Here is a 23,193-nt window from a genome sequence, read left to right as displayed (position 1 = left end):
GCACCCCAGAGAAGTGTGGCTGACTCGCCTGGCCCTCCCCGCGTGCTGCCTGGCTGCACTGAGACATTGCCCTCTGCTTCAGGAAGCACTGCTGTCCTCAGCTCCCAAGGACCCACCTCCAGGTGAGAGCAGCTCAGTGGGCCCTCCAGTGCCCCTGCAGCAGCCCTGGGGCCAGCGCCGCCCAGGAGGCAGACTGGGCCCCTCTCCTTACTGGCTGGTAAATGCTTTGAATCCCCCCGCTGGAGAGGGTGTGTCTGGGGGATCAGGCAGCCTACTCCCTGGTGCAGTGGAGGGAAGGTCCTGTTTCCATGGAGCGAAGCCCGTCCCAGGACGTCTACACCACAAGTGCCCCGCTGACTCCCCAGCCCGCAATCTGAGAAGTGACACGAGCCCCTCTGCCAGCAATCACTGAGACTAAAAATGACTGCGAGGGGCCTGGGGGAAAAGACAGTATGATTTTTCAGCCAAGAAGTAAAGCCAGAGCACAGTAACTCAATAACACTTTCCAAACACAGAACACACAGAGGCTGGGCCGGGCAGGTGTTTTGTTTTCCTTAAGGCCAAAGACTAAGGATAAAAAAGCTATATATATATTTTTTAAACAGAAATGATTTAAGTCAGAACTTCACCCAAAGAGGATACTGGGCCGTGAAGTGGTTACTTTGGAAGTCTGTGGAATATTCATTAGCAGGAGTCTTTGAAAATGAAATAAATTCCACTTCTAGTCATTTATCCCCAAACCTGCTTAGATGCATGCACAAAGATACAGGCACGAAGATGTGCAGTAAAAGCTTGGCTGTTGAAAGCAGAGGATTCAAAATGACCTGCAGGCCCATCAACAGAAGGTGGGTAAGTAAGTTGTGCATGCTGAGCATCTGCTGAAAAGCACGGGCCGGGCGACACGTGCAGAAAACCCTCCGAGTGCCCGGATCCTCTCTTGTGCATGAAGACAGGGGCTAAACTTACTGCTTCTATGTGCAGAGAATATTTCTGGAAGGAGACAAGAAGCTGTTGTACTGAGTTTGCTTCTGGGAAAAGCACCAGGAGACTGGGGGATGGGGGTGGAACATCTTCTTCCCTCTAAACCTTTTACACGATTTAAATTTTTTTTACCTGGTACATGTATTACTTTCGCTGCTCAGAAAGAACAGGACAAAAGCCCTGAACGTTCCCGCCCAGGAAGAAGAAGGCACCGACCGATTCTGGGGCCTCCCTACCCTGGGCTCAGCCCTTCCCTGGGCTCAGCCCCATCAGCTGCAGAGACAACGTCCAGTGGGTGAAGGAAGAGGATGATTCACATCCATAAAAATTCAACTTTAAAAAAAGTATTCCTGCTAATTTAGAACCTGGGTTAGGACGGTATTAGCATATTTCAGAGAGGCGGCATAGCAAAGTCGAAAGCATCAAGAAGTTTAGGCCCTAGTTAAATAAACTCCTTGAGTCCCGTTTCCCCCTTCATAGACCAGAGGATGACAATAATACCGTCTTTCCCAGGGGACTAGGGTGAGAAGTCAGCGCAACAATGTGCATGGGAAGAGGGTTTTGAAAATTGTAAAGGGCAATGCAGATGCTAGGCAGTAATTAGTGTTATTACTGAAAAACTCAGAATACCATGATTAACTGGAAAAAAAAAAAGAACTAGGTCTGTGGTGTTTTGTTTTTTTTTAAAGTACCAAATATATAGCTTATAATTAGAAAAAGTATCATCACATCATTGGGTTGAACAGTCCTGCTGCACAAACTGTTTTTTTTTTTTTAATTTTCTCCCCACATATGCAAGTCAAACCCGGCTCCAACATTTGATAGGACTTTCGATCATTTCATTGTCATGGAGTTTTGTTATAAGAAATCACACTTCCAGTCTCTTGAAACTGAAGATGGGAATAATTTTTGGTGAAAGGAAAAGAGGATAGAAAAGAAGGAAAGCGACATGTTCTCCAGGAGATTCTTAGCTAAGAGGCCAGGTCAGGGAGATATTCATAAAGGTAGACACGAGGGCAGAGTATTTAATAGCCATCGGCGTGGTGCTTAAGAATATTCGAAATGTGCTCCTAACCTCAATTGTCTGTCTGATTTCCCCGAATCACACCTCCAAGTACACATACACACTGAGCCTGTACTGCTCCCCGTTTCCACCCTGTGATGACGCTAGTGATTAACTGACCTGGCCCTCCAGCTCACAAACGCACACTCAGCCCCAGAATCCCTCTCAACACTACACTCCGGGCAGCTACCCACCATCAATCCAAGTCGGCCCCCAAAATGAAACCTATCTGCCTTCACACACGTCAAGGGATACTTGTGATAAAACCTCCGGGGCTGCGACCCCTCTGTGTCCTCATGCTGTCACCTCTGCCTGGGAGTCCCCCAAGTTCCTTTGTGACTGAAAATCCTGTTCATCATATTGGTGAGGATGAGGGTGAAAGTCCACTCATCCACTGCTGGTGGGACTGCCAATTGGTGCAACCACTCTGGAAAGCAGGATGGAGATTCCCAGAAAACTTGACCCAGCTATCCCACTCCTGGGCATAGACCCAAAGGACTCAAAATCAGCATACTACAGTGACGTGGCCACATCAGTGTTCACAGCAGCTCAGTTCACAATAACTAAGCTATGGAACCAACCCAAGTGCCCCTCAACAGATGAATGGATAAACAAAATGTGATTTCTATATGCACAGTGGAATATTGCTCAGCCAAAAAGAAGAATGAAATTATGGCATTTGCCAGTCAATGGATGAACTGGAGACTATCCTGCTAAGTGAAATAAGCCAATCCCCAAAAACCAAAGGCCGAATGTTCTCTCTGATGCGTGGATGCTGACACACAATAATGGCGGCCGGGGTGGGGGTGGGGGAATAGAAGTTCCCTGGATTAGACAAAAGGGAATGAAGGCAAGAGAATAGTGTGGGAATAGAAGACCATAGAATGAACTGGACATGACTTTCCTGTGTCCTGTGTTCATATATGAATACACGGCCAGTGAAACTCCACATCAGGTACAACCACAAGAATGGAAGTTATATCCCACGTAGGTATGATATGTCCAAATGCACTCTATTGCCATGTAATAAGAACAAATAAAAATTTAAAAAAAGAAAATTCTGGGGGGCTGGGCTGTGGCTCAGTGGGCAGAGCGCTTGCCTAGCATGTGTGAGGCCCTGGGTTCAATTCTCAGCACCACATTAAAATAAATAACTAAATAAAAGTTCATCAACATCTAAAAAAGAAAAAAAGAAAATTCTGCTCATCCTTCAAGTCTCTCTTCAGCTATCACCTTTTCCATGAGGAAGCTTAGCAAAGGGCTATCTCATTAACTTTTTTCTGTGCTTAGTAGCTTAAAACATTACAAATAGATAGTTCCCTGCCCTCATGCAGCAGCAAACCTTAATGGTTACATGTGGGGTTTGGGAATCAAATTCTCCAGGTTTAAATATCACCTCTCTCATTAATAGCTGTGTGACCTTAGACAAGTTATTCTACCTCTCTGAGTCAGTTTCCTCCTCTGTAAATATGACAGTAGAGTATTGGGAAGATGCAGTTAGATACACAGAGCACCGCACACCAAGGCCGGCACCTAATGAGCTCTCATCTCAGACGGAGGCCATGACTGTGGGAGCTGCTCACCTCCCACAGCAGACCTTAAAGAGAGGGACTGCGTCTCCATCCTTGAGCCTCCAGATTTCAGAGAAGAAACGGGAACATAGTAGCTGCTCAATCTTTTTTTCACGGAACTGAATGATGTGATGTTATGTGAGAGCCACCCATAGAGGGAGTCCAAAGGTTAATTTCTGAGGGTGGAAATTTATATATATATATCATTCTATTTTCAGGGCAGGGGTGGGGACAGGTGGAAATGTGAGTTGGATTGCAATAGGAGCATGCTTTTGCCCATTAGACGTGGAAGGGGCAGTGGTGGGAGGTTGGCTCTGGGGTCTGGGTTGGCCGGGACATTTCAGGACACTTTGGCAAAGGCACAGCAGGGGAGCCGTGGACTCCCTGTCCTGGGGCTCCCTGGGGCTTACCTGGGTTGCAGGTGGGTTTCGACCCAGGTAAGAGTGCATGAACGGAGCCCCGCAGCCTTAACCTGCATCGCCCACCAGGGTTTCACCTGGGCAGCCGTGGTGCCCCTGCAGGGGCCCTCAGGGAGGGCACACAGCCACCTCCCACCTCCTCGCACTTCTGGGGGCCACACAGCCATTTGAGGGTCTCAGCCTGCCATCGCCATGTGAGGTTCACAGATAAGCACGAGACCCGCGTCCTAGCGGCACCACTCATTCGGTGGATGGCTGTGGGATGCCCACTGTGTACAGGCGCCAAGCAAGCAAAGACCCTGACCTGGTGGAGCTTTTGCTCTAGAGCGGGAGACGGTCAGCAGCAAATCAGCAACTAAGTCTATTAAATTCCCAGGTGCAGGAGTGAAGGGCTGTGAGGGGAACTAACGGCGGGTCATGAGGGAGCGGCCACCAGGCGGTCAGGGAAGATGACGTTGGGGCAGAGGTCTGAGTGGGGTAGGGCAGCAAGCCACACAGCCACCTGGGAGAAGAGTGTTTTCAACAGAGGAAACGGTAACCCTAAAGTCCCAAGGTGGGGACGGACTTGGTCTAAGAAGTGAGCGGGCGGGTGTGGCTGGAACAGGTGTGAGGGGAGCCCAGCAGGAGAGGGAGCTGGCAGCGGGCAGGGACAGGCCAGAGGGAGGGATGCTGGGCAATGCTAACTGCGAGGAGGCTGCTGCTGCCAGGCCAGGGGCAGAGCCAAGAGGCCCCTCGCAGGCAGGCGGTGGCCAGAGTCCAGCAGGGTGGTGACAAACCAGGGCCACAGCAGTATAGATGGTGACGAGTGACTGGACATGTTGGACCTGGGACATACATAGGCTGAGGCTGGAGCCAATGACACTGACGGATTCTCACCTTAGGGTGTGGCAGAAAGAGAAGTCCGGGTCTGAGTCACCAGCCTGCGTGGCTGGTTTTTTGTCTGTGTGTTTATGCATGAGTCAGGAGCTCATGTGGCTCATTGGACAGCAGATAATGTCCATCCCTCCCTCAAGGAAACACACAACCATAGTGGAGCCCCAGGTGTGGCCTGCTAACCACCTATGGCCCGCATGCCTGCAGGCAGGGACAGGGACACCAAAGGGCACCTGGCTGGGCCTTTGCACCCACATCTGAAAAGCTGCTGGCTCCTGATCAGGGTCAGATTTACTGGGCAGGCCGGACAAAACTCTGCTCCATCAAAACCCAGACCCACAGCCTGGCCAGATCCTGGCCTAGGAGATGACCGGCCCAGGTGTGGGTCTGACCACACACAGCCCTCGCCTCAGGACCACACACCAGGCCGGTGGCAGAGGGCACGCAGACTTTTCCCCAGAAACTGAAAGTCCAGGAAGTGATTCAATTCAGAGACAGGACCATCCTAGGACACAAGGCACTGGACACAGAGCCCACTCCCCAGGCTCCTTGGCAGTGGGCCCTGCAGTGGGTACAGACACGACAGGTGCCCCGAGGCTCAGTTCTGCTGTCTCACATTGTCACTTGACTCTATCCAGGACAGTGGCATAAAGAAGCCTCTGCTAAGAACAAGCCAGAGGCCAGGCCCTGCTGTCCCACAGCCCGTGTCCAGAACAAAAGTAGCTCACACTTTCCCAGAGATGGCCCAGGCTTTTAAAGAGAGCAGGAGGAAACGCTCACTTTTCTTGGACAACGAATCACAGATTAGCGACAGAGCTGGTTTGGGGGGGTGCATGGAGCCCCCCATCCCGTTTCCAATGCTTTTTAGCTCTTAGGAAAGGTTTTCCATTGCGTTATAATTTTATTCAATGGGTTTTCACTCCAAAAATAAAGCTCTGCGGAGTTGGGGAGAGAAACCCCGCCATGCCCTTCTGGAGCCTTGCAAATGCGGGAAGGAGCCACAAAGGAAAGACGTTGCACATTTTAAGGGCCTGTTCAGGTGCCCTGAGAACTTAGTAAATGATTTCATTTGAAAACTTCCAACTCGCAATTCAATCATTCTTCAATGAGAAATATGTGATTTGCCAAACATGAAATGGAATCATTAAGCCCCGACGAAAAGCAAAACGTGTCCTGTGCCTCCCTCTGCTCAACAAATTAGGGGTCCCTGTGGAAGGCACGAGGTGCTGCCCGGAGCAGGGATGCACACTGGTCATGCAATCCCATGCAGCTCAACATATCGGAGACATTTAATCACCCACCCCATCCTATCTGCCGCACGTGCACACACACGCAGAAGGGGAATCTGCCTCCTCCTAGGTGTCTCTGTACCCAAAGCACCACACAAAGACAGAATAAACCATAATGTAACATAAGATCGTGTAGAAACACACACACACACACACACACACACACACACACACACACGCATGAGCACTGGCGGAATTGAATTCAAGTTGGTAGTCTGGTGGACACTATTAGATCACATTGGCTCCCTGGTTTTGATATTGTACTATAGTTATTGAAGAGGGTACCGAAGGGCAAAGCTGGATGAAGATGCACAGGGCTCTCTACCATTTTTGCAAATTCCTGTGACTATAGTTAATATAAAGTGTTTTTAAAATGTCCAGTGGGCTGATGTGATGGCCAATGGACCAGGACCAATGGAAATACACGCTCACACATGTCCTTTACATTTCCGCTAGATGCCCACTTTGGCATAGCGCCCAGAAATCACCATAGCCGTTGTTTCATGAAATTATGCCCCAGAGGTGACAGGAAGTTGATCATTAGAGGAAGAATGTAGAGCGCGTGTCCTTAAGTCACCTTGTCCCAAACCAGGCCGGGTGAAGACCCATATCCTGGGCAGGGGCCTTCGGCCCATGACATGAGCTTCCTCGACTCCAAGCCTACCTGGGACCCAGCCAGGGTAAGAGAGGGATCAAAATCCCACTGGCCCAGCCCCTGAGTGATGAAGGATGGAGCCTGGGAATTTGCATTTATAATGGGGGTGCTGGGCAGTACCACCATGGGGGTCCTGGGGCGCCACTTTAGGAAATGGTACAAGCCTGGGAGGGGGTCTGGGAGCATGGCTGCCTTGGCTTCCTGATCCAGGGCAGGGAGAAGAGCTGGGGTGCTCAGCATCCCAGAGCCAGGAAGAACTTCAGACCCCAGAGATGTCCAGCTCCTGTGCAATGCCATCTCAGTCAATCCTCACCCCTCTGCTCCTGGGGAATGGTTTTCCCACTGAGCAGATGAGAACACTGAGGCTCAGAGAGGCCCCCAGTCACAGAGTCAGAGGAAAGCCGGGCAGGAGTTTCCCTTCTGGGACGCGGCCTCCCTGTCTGACACAAAGCCTCCTTGAGGGCTCATGTCCTCCTGAGCAAACGTCCTGCTCAAAAATAACAGAAACTTCAGGGCAAAGACTCCCTTCCACGGCCCCTTTATCCCTTCCGGCCTTCCACCTGGGGTCCTAGTCTCTCCTCATTTTCCTCCTCTCTTCCCCTTGACCCTGACTTTTTTGTTATCTTTCTCCTTTTGTCCCCGAAGTTCAAAACCACAGACTCGACATGTCCCTCCATTTTTCGCGTCTCCCCGACGGCTGACGTGTGACTCTCCAGGGCCACCCCACAGCGCTGCGCGCTGTCTGAAGACACGAGAAGGTTCCTAGCCAGGCGATGACCTACCGTCTTCCAGGGGACACTGTGGAATCTTGTTTGCCCAGAGGTTCCAGATGTAGTCCATGTTCCACTCGAGGCACACCCGATGGTCCTTGAAGGGACGCTCGAAGGGCGGGACCGTCTTCAGCAGAGTGTAGTTCTTGGCCACGGCGTGCAGCAGGTTTTCCTCCCACTTCACATTCGCGTCTCCGCCGCCGCGTTGGTGAGAGATCCAGGCTCTCAGTACCACCGTGGAGACGGAGATGGAGTGCCTGATGAAATAGTCGTCTCGGTAGACCATGATGCTCGGAAATCTCACCTGGACCCTCTGCGTCCTGCTGGTGTGCAGATGCTTCTCGTTCTTCCACCGTTTCTTGTACACAGGGATGCTGCTCCTGAACTCGGAGGAGACCACGGCCTCCAGGCTGACCACACAAGGCTGAGAGCACAAGTACTCGACCGAGACCTCGGAGACGTTGCGCACGTCTCCTTCCAAGACGGTGAAATAGATAAAGTCTTTGTAAGTTGCGCCCTGCTCGGCTTTGGGGACCACAGATGTCGTCAGGGAGGTCTGCCTACCCAGAGACGGCACGAAATTCTGTAAAGGAGAAAAAAAAAAAACGTGAGAGAGATACAGAAGGTCAGACATGATCATGTTAACACACGCGCATACATCATTATTTTCCTGGGATGCAAAACACCAATCTACATAAGAGATGTCAAAAACACCATTAAGGATTGGAGCCAATACAACACACGCATGCACACACACAAATTAAACCCTCTCCGGGGCTCAGCAGCATCTGCTGGTCAGAATGTGACTTTCAAAGCTACGTGGTAACCATTCCAAAGCCCGCTTCCCAATGGAAGAGTGAATCCGTGGCAAACCCAGTAGCAACTAAAAGCTGCCTTGGAATGACAAAGAGACAACCTGGCTTCAGACATTTCCAAATTATTGTTCTGACTTCAAATGGCAGTCAAAGGTTGCCAGATCAAAGGTGGCACAAGAGTTCAAAGTGCACCTGCCAGGCAAGAGGGCAGGGATGCCAGCCTGTCCCCAGTTCTCCTGGAGGTACAGACAGGACACATCTGCATGAGGGACCGACCCACAGATTCCCACAGCTCCAAGCCACACTCAGGAAGCCAGGGCCACGAACTGTGGTGTCTGAGTCTCCCGCCATGACGGATGCCACATGGACCAGGAAACGTCTGAGCTGTGTGTTTGCTGAGCTTGTTCTTTAAATGATCAGGCCTCTCACTCTGGACATTTCTTCCAGAAGACATCCGGGAAGCTTGGATATGAAGTCAAGGCAATGTCTGAAGCGTGTGGTACTGAAATAGGGGTGCCAGGATCTCTTCTAAGTCTGGCTTTGTGCTTCACTGTCCAAACCACAGTAGCCCAAAGGTCACTTTGGATCACTTCAGACCCATGAGAAGGGCTACTACAGGAGCAGGAGGAGGAAGAGGAGGAAGAGGAAAGAAAAACAGAAGATAATGCATGTTGGTGGGGAGATGAAGAAATCAGAAGCCCTGTGCACTACTGGTAGGTGCACCTGCTATGGATAAAAGCACAGCAGTTACTTTTTTAAAAATGACATATCTAGTCGGGCAAGGAGGTGCACGTCTGTAATCTCAGCTACTCAGAAGCCTGGGGCAGGAGAATCACACGTTCAAGGCCAGCACCAGCAACGAAGCAACCCCCTGTTTCAAAATAAGAATTTTTAGAAAGGGATGAGAATATAGCTGAGCGGTAAAATTCCCCCGGGTTTAATCCCTAGTGATGAAAAAAAGGAAAATTAGAGACACAAGTAGCACCCGAGCTGATTCAGCGATGGTACTTCTGGGTATAGACCCGAAAGAGATGAAAGCAGGGCCGCGAGGGGAGCGCTGTGTGCTCAGCATTCTTCACGGTAACTAAAAGCAACTCAAGATACACAAAGGCGGAGAACACGCACTGGGATGGAACGAAATTCTGATACATCTGTGACACCGAGGAAGCCGGAGGACGAGCTAAGAGAAGTGAGCCTCCGGACCAACAGAACAAGAAGTGAGCCGGACCAACAGAACAGCGTGGTGCGATCCGCTTACATGAGACACAAGCGCAGTCCCTTTACAGAGACACAGGACAATGGGGTTGCCAGGGGCCAGGGCAGCCTGTGTCGGAGGGGTCAGAGCTTCGGTGTGGGATGACATAAGTGTGCCGGAGATGGGACGTGCTGGCTGTCACACAGCAACGTGAATTCACTTAAGACTACCGAACTAGACGCTGCAACGTGGCTAAAATGGCAAGTTTTATGTTATGAAAAAGGTCACTCTGGTCTCCTCCAAAAAAAAAAGAAGAAGAAGAAATAGAGTCTCGTTTCTTCAATTCTGGCTCGGAGCCATGCAGAGGCCTGAAGTGTGACATTAGGGATGTCTAGAAATCACGGTGGTGAAGGGGGAGCACGGTCAGGGCTCAGATGCCAAAGCCCAGGGGAGACAGCACCAGGGCCCAGGGACCTGCCTGGGGCTCGAGAGCAGGCTTCATGGAGAGGTGGCATTTCGGTGGGGCCTTGAGGGACGAAGGGAAGTTCTTCAGGTGAGGATCCTGTGGCCAGTGAACACCAGCAGGGAGGTACACATACACACAGGGAGACAGGACAGAAAGAAAGTAGGTCCTGGCCCTGAAGCGTGGAGTCCCCGCCCCAGGAAGGTGACTTTCTCTCTACAGACAGCGAAGACCAAGGAAGGGTGCTGTAAAAGAAGGTGGTGCGTCCCTCTTAAAGCCACTGACAGCCAATCAGAAACCTAGCCAATGATCCACAGGAAAGTGAGCCACGGCTGTAGCTCATTGATAAGTAAATTCTCACTCAAGTAAGAGGAAGGCAAGTAGAAACCACACCGGGGTACCGTTTCTAACCTAGCAGACTCACAGATCAAAACTTCAGGTCGCATGTTACTGGCTGGAGTCAGGAAGCAAGCTCTCTTAGGTATGGTTGGTGGCGGTAATCACCGAGGACAGACGCTAATCCCATGCTAGGAGCGTATCCTACAAATGTATTCAAACCTGTGTGAAATGATGGACACACAGCTGTCTCACACCAGCACTGTTTCAACAGCAGAGGATGGAAACTTCATCAATAGGGGCTGATTAAATCATAGTACATCCACCGGGCACAGCGGCACATGCCTGTAATCCCAGCAGTTGAGGAAGCAGGAGGATCACAAGTTCAAAGCCAACCTCCGAAACTTGGGAGATCCTAAGCAATTCAGGGAAACCCTGTCTCTAAATAAGATATGAAGGTGACAGGACTGGGAATGTAGGTTGGTTCCGCACCCCTGGGTTCAATCCCTGGTACCAAAAAAAAAAAAAAAAGTTATAGTAACTCCATTCCTGGAGTACTATACAACTGTGAAAAGAGGAACATCTTCATGTGCAGACCATGGGATAATCTCTAAAGGGTTTTTTGGTTTGAAGTTTTTTTCTTTTGTTTTGAAACAGATTCAAAAATACTATATTGAATTTTACACACACACACACACACACACACACTCACACACACACACGCAGTAAAAATATATTCCTTGAATACACATAGCACTGATTGTTCACATGGAACGAGGACAAGGATAAGGTGACCAGAGACAGGGCAAGAGGGTGCGAGGCCTTGTGCTCTCTTCTTTATCTTTGGAACTCTGCATCACATGAATACTATTCAAAGAGCAGGGAGGGCTACAGTGCCGAAAGGTGACATGGAAAATGCAGTTTCTACACATGGCAGAGAAGAATCAAGGGCTGGCCACTTCCTCGGATCAGTCATGGGAAACCTGTAGGAAGAAATATGTAGAGTAGGTACAGTCCCAACTGTGGTCCCCCACGGGGAGCGATTGCATTGTTTTATGTTCTCATTTATGCTGCCAAATTACAGGGAGAAAACAAATATGAAAACGGTCTTATAATTGGAAGAGGAGAACCACCGTAGGGCAGGGGAGCCCTGGGTGGCGCCTGCCCACGCCCTCAAACTGCGAACCAGGAAGCCACAACTAAGAGCAGAGTCTCTCGCGCGTGGACCAGCTGCTGGGTCCGCAGACGTGAGCCCGGGTGCCACCGGGTGCCAGGCCCCGCCCATCGCGTGGTGGCAACTCGGAAGACCCACTGCTTCTCGGTGGCCTGTGCCAGTGCAGGCTGAAACAGAGATGTGCCCAGCGCTCCTGCCCAAGCAGCGGTCCCTTCATTCCGCCCCCAGATGGGCCAGGACCACGCAGCTCGGCGTGAAGCAGTTGAGCGCGCCCCAGAGCTGCGCCCAAAGCCAGCGCTTGCGGTGCCCCTGGCGCTGAGGGCGGCTGGCCCAGAAGAGCAGCCCAGGGGCGGCCAGCGCGTCTTGATCCCACAGCAACCGGCCAGATGCTTCCCTGCCAAATTCAGCGCAAGGAGACGTTTGCTGATTTAGTGAGACAACAGGGAGTACTGAGCCCAGGACATGCTATGGTATATTAAATATCAAAAACCGTGTTCTGTTCCAAAGAACGATTTCAACCCCTTCCTCCTTCGTTTTATTTGTACTTTAAAAACTCACCCAGGCCCAATTCTCCTGCTTTGCCCTTTTTTTTTTTCCTTTCCTCCCTCGTAATGGCTTTAATGCGGATGCAGCTAACGCCAATGAAAACCTCTTTTAAACAGAATGCTGGCGAAAGGCCATTTGATTTCATGAGATTTCATCGCAAAGTGCAGTTAATAATAATCCACTTCATTATTTTACATCTGATTGCTAAACATGCACCCGTCACACTTTTCCGCATTAATAAGCACAGCGGCCCGCTGGCCTGGTTTCAGTTGGCTTGGTGTGTTACACATACCACTGTGCATGAGGAGGTAGAGACACACCTCGCCCGGGTCCTCTCCGAGCCTTCTCTGCAAATTCTATTCCCAAGAAAATCTTCATACACCCCAATATGAAGATTATTTTATTTTCACCTGCTTCAAAGTCTCAGTAAAAGCACACCCCAGGGACAGGAGCTCTAGACACAGGCTACTCAACATGGCAGTCCCCTGGCAGATTAGACACTTGCAAAGTGGCTGGTCCTCGCTGAGATGTGCCCAAAGTACATCAGAAACACTGATTTCAAAGCCTTGGGATTTAAAGAAAGTCTTTGAAACATCTCATTAATAATTTTATATTGATTGCATGTTGAAGTGATCATATTTGGATACCTCAAGTTAAATAAAATATTAAAATCAATTACACCTGTTCTTGTTGACGTTTTTGATATGGAAACTACTGAATACAAAATCATATTATGTGGCTTGAACTTTTCTCCCGGACGGTGATATTCTACATTAGAGGCTAGCAGATTTTGCTGCAAAAAGTGGCCAGATGGTAAATGCAGTCATCCCTCCGTAACCATGGGGGACTGGTTCCAGGACCCCCAAGGACATCAAAATCTGTGGATGCTCAAGTCCCTTATATAATGTGCTCATTTGCATATAACCCGGGCACAGTCTCCTGTATACTTTAAGTCATCTCTAGGTTGCTGGCAGTAGCTAATACAACTCAGGTGGTACCTACGCAGTTATTTTTCTGTATTGTTTAGGGGATAATGACAGGAGACATGGTTTGGGGGTTCGGGGGGCATTTTTTAGCCTCCGTTGAACCTGAGGCTTATTTGAAATATTTGGGCCACTCAGTGTCCTCAGCTCTGCTGCAGTGTGAATGCAGCCACAGACACCATCGTCCCATACAACTCTGTTTTACAAAAACAGGCAGCTGGGTGGCCTGGCTTATGAGCCCGAGTTTGCCAACCACCGTTCTAGATTATCAACTTTTATTCTAGATGGGGTTTTGAAGCACACAGGGTGACAGAAGTCATGCTTTGTACGGAGCCATCACCTAAGAAAGGGGAGGAAAAACCCCACAAGGAACATTTCATGCCCAGCTAGGCAACAGGGCTTGGCGCCAGGTGTGTCTAAGGTGTCCAGGTCGCCGCTGCTGACACCTTGATCTGGTTTATTTCAGAAAAGCTCTAAATCAGACGAGAACCCAAAGCCAGGCTGGGGACAGAGATATAATTTCGCAGACGGAGAGGCATATTTGAGAAGCAGAAGAAGCGGGGTGACAAATGAAACACAAAAGAAAAGTGACGTCAGGACCCGGCAGTGGCTGAAACGTGATCGGGTGCTTCAGTACCCCCCGGTGTGGTGGGAGCGGAGCGTGGTCTCCGGCCCTCCAGAAGGCCTCCGTCTTCAGCTTTTGGGGTCCCTCTGGAATGCAGGAAGCTGGAACCTCGTGGTGGAATCCACCCCGTGGGTGGCTGCTACATCATGAGTGGTGGCTACTTCTACCACGTACCAAACCAACACCGATTAGCAACACCTCACACTCCAAATATCGATTAAGCTGAAACTGGTTTCCTGGCTCAGGTCCTCTGTGTGGCTCTCAGCTGCTTCCTGCCAGGAAAATAAAGCAATGAACTTGAAGAGTTCCGGCTACAGGCACAACATGTGTCCAGCCTTCACAGGTATTTTCACATGCCAGGTTGCATTAACATAACCTAAAAGATAATCCCGCGTGTCCCTTCGCCTGGAAACTGGGAATTCAGATGGGCGCCACTGCTCTGTCTCCAGCTGCTCGGCTAGAGCGTGGCACACGGGAGGAGCCTAGTGTTTCTTGCTGCGATAAGGGATTGGGCATGCGTATTCCCGCCAGGTGCCTCAGTGACCCCTCCTGCACCAATGCTGCTCAGCCCTGGCGGGACCTGCATGTAAGCCAAAAGACGGGATCCAATCTGGAGTACCCACTGTCCTTCTCCAGCGGTGGGGTGGGGTGGGTGTCTTATGCATCCAGTCTCATCGACTTACCTTTTGGCACCTCACCAGGCCCGCGGGGTCAGAGTGGACCTAGCGACTCTGAGGATGGGGAAGGTGGCACTCTTGACACCACACACCCCGCCACACCTATTTGGGGGTGTACTTCTGTCAGCTATTTTGTTCCTCCAGACCTTTCCGACAACCGCACTACCCTCGAGAACGTTTCCATCTCTCCACACCAAAAATACGAATTAAATTCTAAACATTTCCCATCCCGCTAACCCTCGGCTGGGTTCCTGTTCATCTGGCAAGTTCGCCCATGTTAAGGGGATAATGAAAAAACACTGAGGTAACGTCACCTGTCGGCATTTCTGTGCCAGCTTTGGGAGAGGATGCCTTAAAAGCACAGTCCAAATGCACTACAGCTCCAAGCAAGAGAGGTGCAGTGAAGGGGGGACCCCTGCACCCCTCTGATGATGACATTTAGGCAGCCACGTGGAGGTCCCACCTCAGCACGGCTGATCTGCTCTGCACACACGGAGCTGGAGCTGAAGGACGCCTGGGCCCTCCAACGTCTGCTCAGCAGAAGTGAGGCCTGACCAAAGTCAAGTTTGACATCACACTGTCACAAAACAGACTTCTTTTGTCTTTATGTATGTATTGTGATTTTTAAAAAGAAGTGGGGAAAGAAATGGGCCAGTTAATTTGTGTTCATAATAGAAGACCCAAATTTGGAGACCTAAATGCATTAATTCAGCTTGGGAATCAAAAAAAAAAAAAAAAAACAGGTGAATTTATGTATCTGGTGAATGGAAAAAAACAAAATTCTCAGCACAGCCTAAACAACTTCTAGGATGACTGCATTTGGTTCCTTTAAACAAAATCAATAAGGAGAGACTCCATTCAAATAACCCTGTTTCAGAGAGCTGGGAAACTTGGCTCTTTCTCTGTATGGCCCATGAGCTATTTAAAGAAGAAACAGAGATTGGAAAATCTTAAATCGTTCACATCTCACTGTGGCAAGTTCATTTAGACTTACACGTGTAGGTGCGTAGGTCTGATATGCAAACAATAATTGAGTGTCTCATTTCTCCCCATTTCTCCCCATCAGTCACCTAAGAAGACCTTGGCTCATGAGCACTCTCTCTCCAAACTGGCCCGATCAAACTTCCACAGGTCAAAAAAGTAATTGTATCAGCCTAAAAGGGCCTGGTTTTTCCGATTTCTGCTGACTAGACATAAGCAGAAATTCTGTTTATGTCAACAAAGCATGCAATTAAGGAGAATGGACGATGATGTCAATATGGACTTTAAAACCACCATGTACCTTGGGAAACATTTCCCAGTCAAGCGCCACTCCTCCCCAAACCTGGGGGCTGGCCAGAGAAATGCCATCACAAAGATGATCCATGTTTCCGGTTGTGTGAGATCCATCCCTCCACCCAGGCTATTGAATGTGCTGTTTCTTGGCAACTCAAATCACCCGAAGGGAACTGAGGTTGGTTGGGTTCACTGAGGCCCTATCGCCTGCTGGACGTTGGGACAGGTGTGTTGAATCTTTCTTCTCATCCACATCTAGCCTCATCCTCTCAGATACACCTTTGTGGAGATTCTCACTTCTAACCTAATCCCCGCCACAGGCCCGTGAGGGAGACGGCATTCCAGCTTCCCAGCGGAGGGCATGGAATGGACTCAGAGTGGGTAAGCAACTTGCCCAGCATCAATCAGCTACCAAAAAGCAGATCCAAGATTCAAATCCTTGTTGATTGACTCTAAAGTCAAAGATGATGGCCCCTTTCTGTCCAGAAACACCCAAATGATGCTCCCACTCACCCACTTGCCTCTGGCTTAGGATGAGGGACTTTCATTCCCATCTTGAAAGAGTGGGGGAAGGGGACTACAGTCCCATCTTGTCAACAGACCTCAAGTCTCGGGAGAACAGATGTTGCCTTGCACACAGGATGGGGCCAACGGGCCAGCACGACTATGGGTAAGGCTGGGGGACATGAGCTGCAGAAGCTCCTGGGCTGGGCCCTACACAGCTCTGCCTCCCACCCTCGGCTCCTTTGCCAGGAGGATGGGACCAGCCAACAGGGCAACTGAACTCACTAAAGGCTATTTATGATCTGCGCGAGTCTATCCACCTTCTCAGTGAATTGCCTGGGTTCTTCATCTCTTCCCTTCTACCTCTCCCCTGGATCTTTCCTCTGCTCCCACACTTCTGCCAACAGGCAGCCAGAAGACACAGAAGGCACATGGGAGCGCCGTGATGGAGAGTTTAGGAGCACCAGGCAGGACGAACGTGGATGCTCTTGGAGTTTTGAGGTCATCTCTGTATTTCAAACGCCCACATCATTCTTCCTGCAGCTGACTGACTGGGGGTCTTCCTATGCTGTGCATTGCCCACGGGGGCTAACGAATACCCCTGGATGGCTACCTGACAGGACGTGGCCACTTAGAGAGGTTCCTGTACAAGACAAAGGCAGTGACCGTCTGGCAATGATCCTTACGTGTACCTGGGCTGCTGATGTCCTCATTTCTTTGTCCCCTGCTTGTCTAACAAGCGCGAATGTCCATTCTGAATATTTCATCTCTACCGCTGACATCAATATTGGCCATTAGGAGATTTATTCTCTCACTTAAGAAAAAAAAAATCAGACACTGGAGACTAGAGCTCGGGGTGGATGGAACTGCCGTCTAGAAGCACCATCGCCACGGAAGAGGCGGCTAAGTGTTAGTGGGGTCGGTGGGGCAGGGTGGGCGAGTCCTGCATCGAGCAGGCCTCTCAGCCCCGGTGACCTCAAGGGAAGCCACTCCAGTCCTTTGCTTTCCAGGCCCTCATCCCCTGCGGGGAAGCTCCCTGCATCTTGACCTTTGGTGACCTCAGAATTTTCTGGCAGTCGCTGGAACCAGGGATCATCTTTTCAGAAATCTGCTTGGCGTCGATCCGTGACTTATCTTTCGGGCCTCATCACAATTATCCATGCTTTGGCAGTATCCTAGCTACAGTCACCGTCCTCACGGGCTGATGTGCAAGGTTGCTCTGCCCCAGCTGGTGGAGAAGGCAGGATTCCCTGTCCTCGGTCCCCTGACTCCCAGGGGGACAGGGGCTCAAGGCCTTCTGTGGAGAAAGCCACTTTCAGTCTTTAGCTCTTGTGAACAGACTGACACAGAGCAGGGCCTGGTCCCCAAATCACTGACAATTTGGCTCTGAATGCATCCCAGTGAACACTTGCTAGACACCGGGACACACAGCTACACAAACTAAAATGCGAGCCGTCCAGTTGCCTGGGGACTATATAAAGACCCACTCCTTTACCTCTCCATTATGGATGGCAAACATTTTCTGGTTTGTCTGTCTGTCTATTTTTTCCCCCCTCTACCTAACATCCTGCTTCGATTCTGTGGCCTGTGCTTCCTGCTTTGTGTATTTCAGTTTACTTTAGAAATGACCTCACATCCTGGCCAACCACACAGTAGCTAATTGCTAGAGCTTTGCTAATGGACCATACATTATGCACGAGGGGACTGGGTTTCATGCAGCAAAATCCAGAGGGCAAAAAACCTGCATGGGTTAAAGCCAGGGCTCTAGAGATTAGATAGACTGTGTGGCTTGGGGCAAATGACTTAACCTCTCTGTGCCTCCCTTATCTCATCTGAATAGAGATCATAAAAGCTCCTACTTCACCAGGTTGTTGCTAAGATTCATATTAGATAATGCCTATAAATGACTCAGTACAATACAGGCTATTGTTACTTTGTTTAGGCTTCCAAATTTCAGAAGTGCTTTCTCACTCCACTGTCTACATATACTTGAGATCCTGACTGGCTGTTCTGCTCCACTTCTACCCTCCACCTGCCCACTTCTATCCCCCTGAACAACTGCCTCCTCCAGGGAGCCTTCCTTGGTTCAACAGACTGTACACAATGATGCATCTGCATTGCTTCTCAGTCTTTTCACAGTGCTCATCACATAGCAATGCTAATATTTTCTCCAATTCACACACCAAGCCTGTCTGGGATCAGGAGGCCTTGCCTTTTGGAAGTGCCTGAGTTAGGACACACCTGGAGAACAAAAATCCCCAGCATGTGGCCAGACACTGGAACAAACTAGAGACAGCCTTCTGAGTCAGGCCTTGGCTTCCCAGGGTGCGCAAAACCTTCTCATTCCGTTGCACAACGGCCCTTCTTGCTTATCAACGTCTCTCTTTGGTATTGGGAGCCCCTCGGAAGGAAACAAGCACAAGCAGAAAGCACTGACAGGTCCCCCTCCATGATGATCCAAAACCCATTCCTTCGCCGGCTGCAAGACATTCGTCCATGCTCTAGTTATTTTCCACATTACAGTATTTCTATAATCTCTTTCTGGAGCTCTACCTCACTGAGTCCCTATCTCATTCCAGTCTACCACGTCTCCAGTCTATCATTTTCCCTCGTTGTGATCCCTTCTCTCCAGTCCCCTCCGCCCGTGCAGAACTTCTGAGCTGTTCCATCCTCTGCCTCGGATCAGAATCACTCAGGCCACTAGGGTTTGCACTCGTACCTCTTGATTTCTAGAACTCTCGAGAAGTGGTCCCTCCTTGCCAGCTCTAGAGATTTCCACGTGGAACTTTCCAGACCACCTGTACGTGCATGTCTCGTGCTCAGCTCTACCACATCATTTCTGCTTCTGTTTGGATAACCAGCAGGGCCTTGTGGACAGGGATCATCTGTTTAAACTGAAACCCTGCCATTTGTTGTGGCAGTTTTATTTATGAGCCTGTGTGCTGTAACCCTGTGGCATAAATATTAAATAATAATATCCTCTGGGCGAAAAAAAAAATCACTCATGTTAACTGACAAATTCTTGTGAAAACATGAACTAAATCCAATCACAGAATTTGGTATTGGCTAATTTTGAAATATGAGCGAAAGCCTGGGTTGCTCAACAGGTAGATACAAAGGCAGAAATACGATTTGCATTTTTACACTCTTGCTTCAAGAAATGAAGCATCCAATAAGTAGAGTGTTAAAAAAAAAAAAAAAACCTTCAGCTGAGTGGCAAATTTCTTCAGAATCAAATTCTAATCCCTGCCAGTATCTCCTGGGGAGTTTTGAGCTGCTAAAAAGAAAGACTCCAGATAATGACAATGATACATAAGTGAAAAGAATTCTGGACAATGACACTGCTCAATTTTTTTTAAAAAACATTCTGTGAATTTCCTATTACATCAGTTTCATGATTCAGCAGTTTCCATTTCATTTATTTACAGTAATATATGGCGAGATAACCCGGGGTTTCTGCAGGATCCTGGAACATAAGGTAGGCTGGGCAGCAAGGGTGTCGCCTTCTGTAAATCTACTATTGTTTGGGAGAATTCAAAAACAGGAGAAAGCAAGCCATCATAAAGGAACTGAGGAATATTTCCCCACTGTGTTCTGAGGGTCTCGATAACTCTGATATTTAAAATGAGTTGGTTCTGAAAAATAGACTACTGCCATTTAGTTGATGAGTAAAACAGGAGCCAAGAAGTGGGCAAATTGCAAACTGACGTACACAAGCCCTGCACATTCTCTGAAATGACAACGTTCAAGACGCAGCTAAAGTCACCACTCTGGCGGTAAGCGTGTTACAAAGAACTAGATTTCTTTCTGGCATCCGCAACTTGGCTGGAGTGACCACGGAGGAGTTAAGGAGCGCTGGAAACGCGAGGCGCGTTGGCACAAAACCGTCCGGGCCATGAGGACCCGGTGGAAACTAAAAAAGGGTCGAAGCGGTTGGTAGGTGCTGAGAGCCTGAGCCGAACTTGAGCACCGGAGGGAAAGGAGCCTGGAGAAAATAAGAGGGAAGCCCAGGAAGGCTGGGAGGGGGCTGGAGAGCAGAGCGCGGTGGGGCGGGGAGCGATCTCCGGGTAGCGAGGTTTTCAGACTGAGTGGGGGACAACAGGGGATCCCGAAGGGGACCTGACCCCGGTCTACGACGAGTCTGAGAGGGAGAGCAACAGACACAAGCCGACAGAAGCAAGTCCGATGCACGCTCCCCGGTCCGCGCCCCGGTACCCATCCCAGGTGCCCAGAGCGCCCGGGGCGCAGCGGCAAGGAAGAGAGAAAACTAGCAGCGCCGTCCCCACCCCGTACGGCTGGGGTCCCAGGCCGCCCCCACCCGCGTCCCGGGAGCCCGGCGCAGAAGGGAGGACCCGAGTGGGGTCCGGCGCTCACCAGGTAGCAGAGCAAGAGCAGCGCGCAGGCAGGGCGGCCGCCGAGGCCCGGGGGGACACCGCCGCTCGGGGGAGCCATGGCTGCGGCCCGGGGGCCGACCGCGGGCGGCGGGGGTTGCTGCTGCTGCTGCCGCGGCCACCAGAGCCCCGTGCCGCGCCGCTGCATGGCGAGGCCGCCCGGATCCGGGCCGGAACAGGTCACCTGGTGCAGGGACCGGCCCCCGCCCGAGGCGCCACCTTCCCGCCCGCCCCCGGCCGGGCCGGCCGCCGAGCGCGGGGCCACCTGCCGCCACCGCCGGACCCGCCGCCGCCGCCACTGCCGCTCCCGCCGTCGCCGCCCCCGCAGCCCCAGCCGAGCGCCGGCTCCTCCCCGCCTCCTAGTCCCCGTCCCCTCCCTCCCCTCTGCCTTCCTGCCCAGCCCGCCTCCCGGCCGCTCCCTCCGGCCCCGGGGCTCCCACCGCTCCCGGCAGCGGGCGCCCACGCAGGTGGGGACAGACCGGGTCCCGCCCCCGGCCGCCGCCGCCCCCTGCGCGGTGCGCTCCGCCGCCAGCCGGCCCCTTTCTCTTTCTTTTCTTTCCGCCTTCGCCCCCCTTCCGCGCCCTGGCTCTCTGCGACCCCCTCCTCTCCCTGCGTGCCCTGCTTCCTCTCCCTCGCCTCTCCTGCTGACCCCCTCTTTCCCCCACTTTCTCCCGTGTCCTCTCTCCCTAACTCCCCTCCCTTCTCCTCTTCCTCCCTCTGGCCGTCGCCCTCTCCCACCCACCCCTTCTGGCGGCCGCGCAGCCCAGTTCCCGCCCGTGCCATGGGTTTTGTTTGTTGGCTTTGGGGCAGGGGCGCCATTCCCGCAGGGCGAGCGTGCCCCCTGGAGTTGTGCCACGCAGCGGCTCAGCTTCAAGTCCTCAAGGATGGATTTTGACCCCTGCCAACCTCCACCTGTCCACCTGCAGGGCTGTGGCCGCCCTCCGGCTCTCGCGCTTTCAGCCCGGGCTGCGCCCCACCCTGCAGGCTGATTGGTGACACGTTCTGGATGTTTCCCGAGGATTTTGTGCGGTGCAGCCGCCGCTGCCGCCGCGCTCTTTGTTTTAATTGTCCAGAGTATTGGCGCCCGGAGCGGGTTTGTATTCGATTTGCATCCCTGGGCTCCGGCTCCCACTTTAGACTGAAAAGAAAATGAATTAATTAGGCCAGTCCAATCGTACCCCTGCCGCAAATGAAAGGGGTGAGGCCCTTGAAGTGCACCAACAGCTTTTAGAAAACCAGGACACATCCTTGGCCTCAGGGACGCAGGTTGGGACTGGCTGCTCGCCCGCCCGGGTTCTGTGGCCAAGTGGAGAGGAACGGCGGGGTGAAGGGACTTGGGCGCCCTGGAGTCCGGGAAGCGCTTGGCCGCTGGGACAACTGCTAGAGGCCCAGAGCTGCTGCTCTGAAACAGTTAAGCTACCTTCGAAAGTTCGCAGAAGCTTCCCTTTGGCACTGGTGGATTTGTGGAACTAATAATAGACCGGGAGTCCGTAGAGTTGCCACTACTGTGGGTCAAGTCACCACAGGCATGGGCCTAGACTGGTGGTGAAGATGCCATGCCCAGGGTTGAATAGAAGGTCCCCTGTGCCTGGACGTGCCCAGCCATCTCATCCCAGGCCTGGCAACACTGGCGATGTCCTGGCAGCTGAGTCATCCCTTCCCTCTTTTTTGTTTTTTTTTAAGTAACCTAAGAGCTGTTGCCCTGTGTGAAGCCCCTGGCCCCCAGGTACAGACGCCAAGGTATTTACACCAGTGTTTCTCAAACTTCCACCCTGGCCAAACAGCCGGAAGGATCCTTAGAATGGGTGACTGGAGTCCGCCCACAGAATTTCAGGTTCAGTGGTTCCTGGGTGGGGCTTGAGAAGCTGGCTCTCTGCAAAGCCCTCAGGTAGCACCCATGAATCCAGAGACCCAACTTCCAGAACCAGTGGCTTGTAGGAAAGGGGACTCCTGCCCTTTCTCAGCTAGCTGCCACTGGGAAAATACTTGGGTGGGGGGGAGTTGACAGATGTTCCCACTCTGCCTGTCCCACTTCTGCAGAAACAAAGCATTTAAAATTCTTCCATGTAATGCAGAAAACTATTTATTCTGTTGAGTGTCCAAGGGAACAAAAGAGTAAGTGGCTTTGTCCCAGATCCTATCTCTATATATTTTTTTTCAACAGGCCAAAATACAGACCATACTTAATGCATGTGAGATGAAGCTCATCAGCGGGTCCAGGAGAAGGGGGCTTAGCACTGCAGTGTTCCTGGGGTTTCCACCTGACTTCCTGGGTATTTCTCCTGAATTTTTCTGCTCCCTCCTTGCACCCAGACTCCCTTGGTCTGAATGGTTCCCTGCGGTTGTTTGTAATCAGGATTCATGGAATTGCAGTTTTTCAAAGCTTTTGCGGGCTTTAAGCCTTTGCATTCACTCAAGTACTGTCCATGCAGAGGAGCCCTGCAGGGGGCTGGCTATATTTAACCTGGCTCTCTACTCCGGGTTGCTCACTTACTTATCTTCTATTGCTTCCCTGCTGCATGTGGGCACCACCCAGGGCCCTGGGAATCCAGGACCATCCACTCTGCCAAGAGCAACAGGCGTGCAGA

General features: G+C 51.2%; 1 protein-coding gene across 1 annotated transcript in view; it reads right to left on the bottom strand.

The window, feature by feature from the left end:
• The window catches only part of Sel1l3 (SEL1L family member 3), a 97,808-nt gene extending 76,995 nt beyond the window's left edge, over positions 1–20,813 (bottom strand). Inside the window, exons 1-2 of the mRNA XM_026403106.2 lie at positions 20,589–20,813; positions 7,634–8,204 (exon numbers count right to left, since the gene is read on the bottom strand). Of these exons, the coding sequence (XP_026258891.2) occupies positions 7,634–8,204; positions 20,589–20,753 (736 nt within the window). The 5' untranslated portion in view covers positions 20,754–20,813. The remainder of the gene's footprint in view (positions 1–7,633; positions 8,205–20,588) is intronic.
• Between the last annotated feature and the right edge of the window lie 2,380 nt (positions 20,814–23,193).

This window comes from Urocitellus parryii, chromosome 10, assembly GCF_045843805.1.
Source record: "Urocitellus parryii isolate mUroPar1 chromosome 10, mUroPar1.hap1, whole genome shotgun sequence".
Taxonomy (NCBI): Eukaryota; Metazoa; Chordata; class Mammalia; order Rodentia; family Sciuridae; genus Urocitellus; species Urocitellus parryii.
The sequence above is the reverse complement of the archived record's forward strand: the minus strand, read 5'-3'. Positions and strand labels throughout refer to the sequence as shown.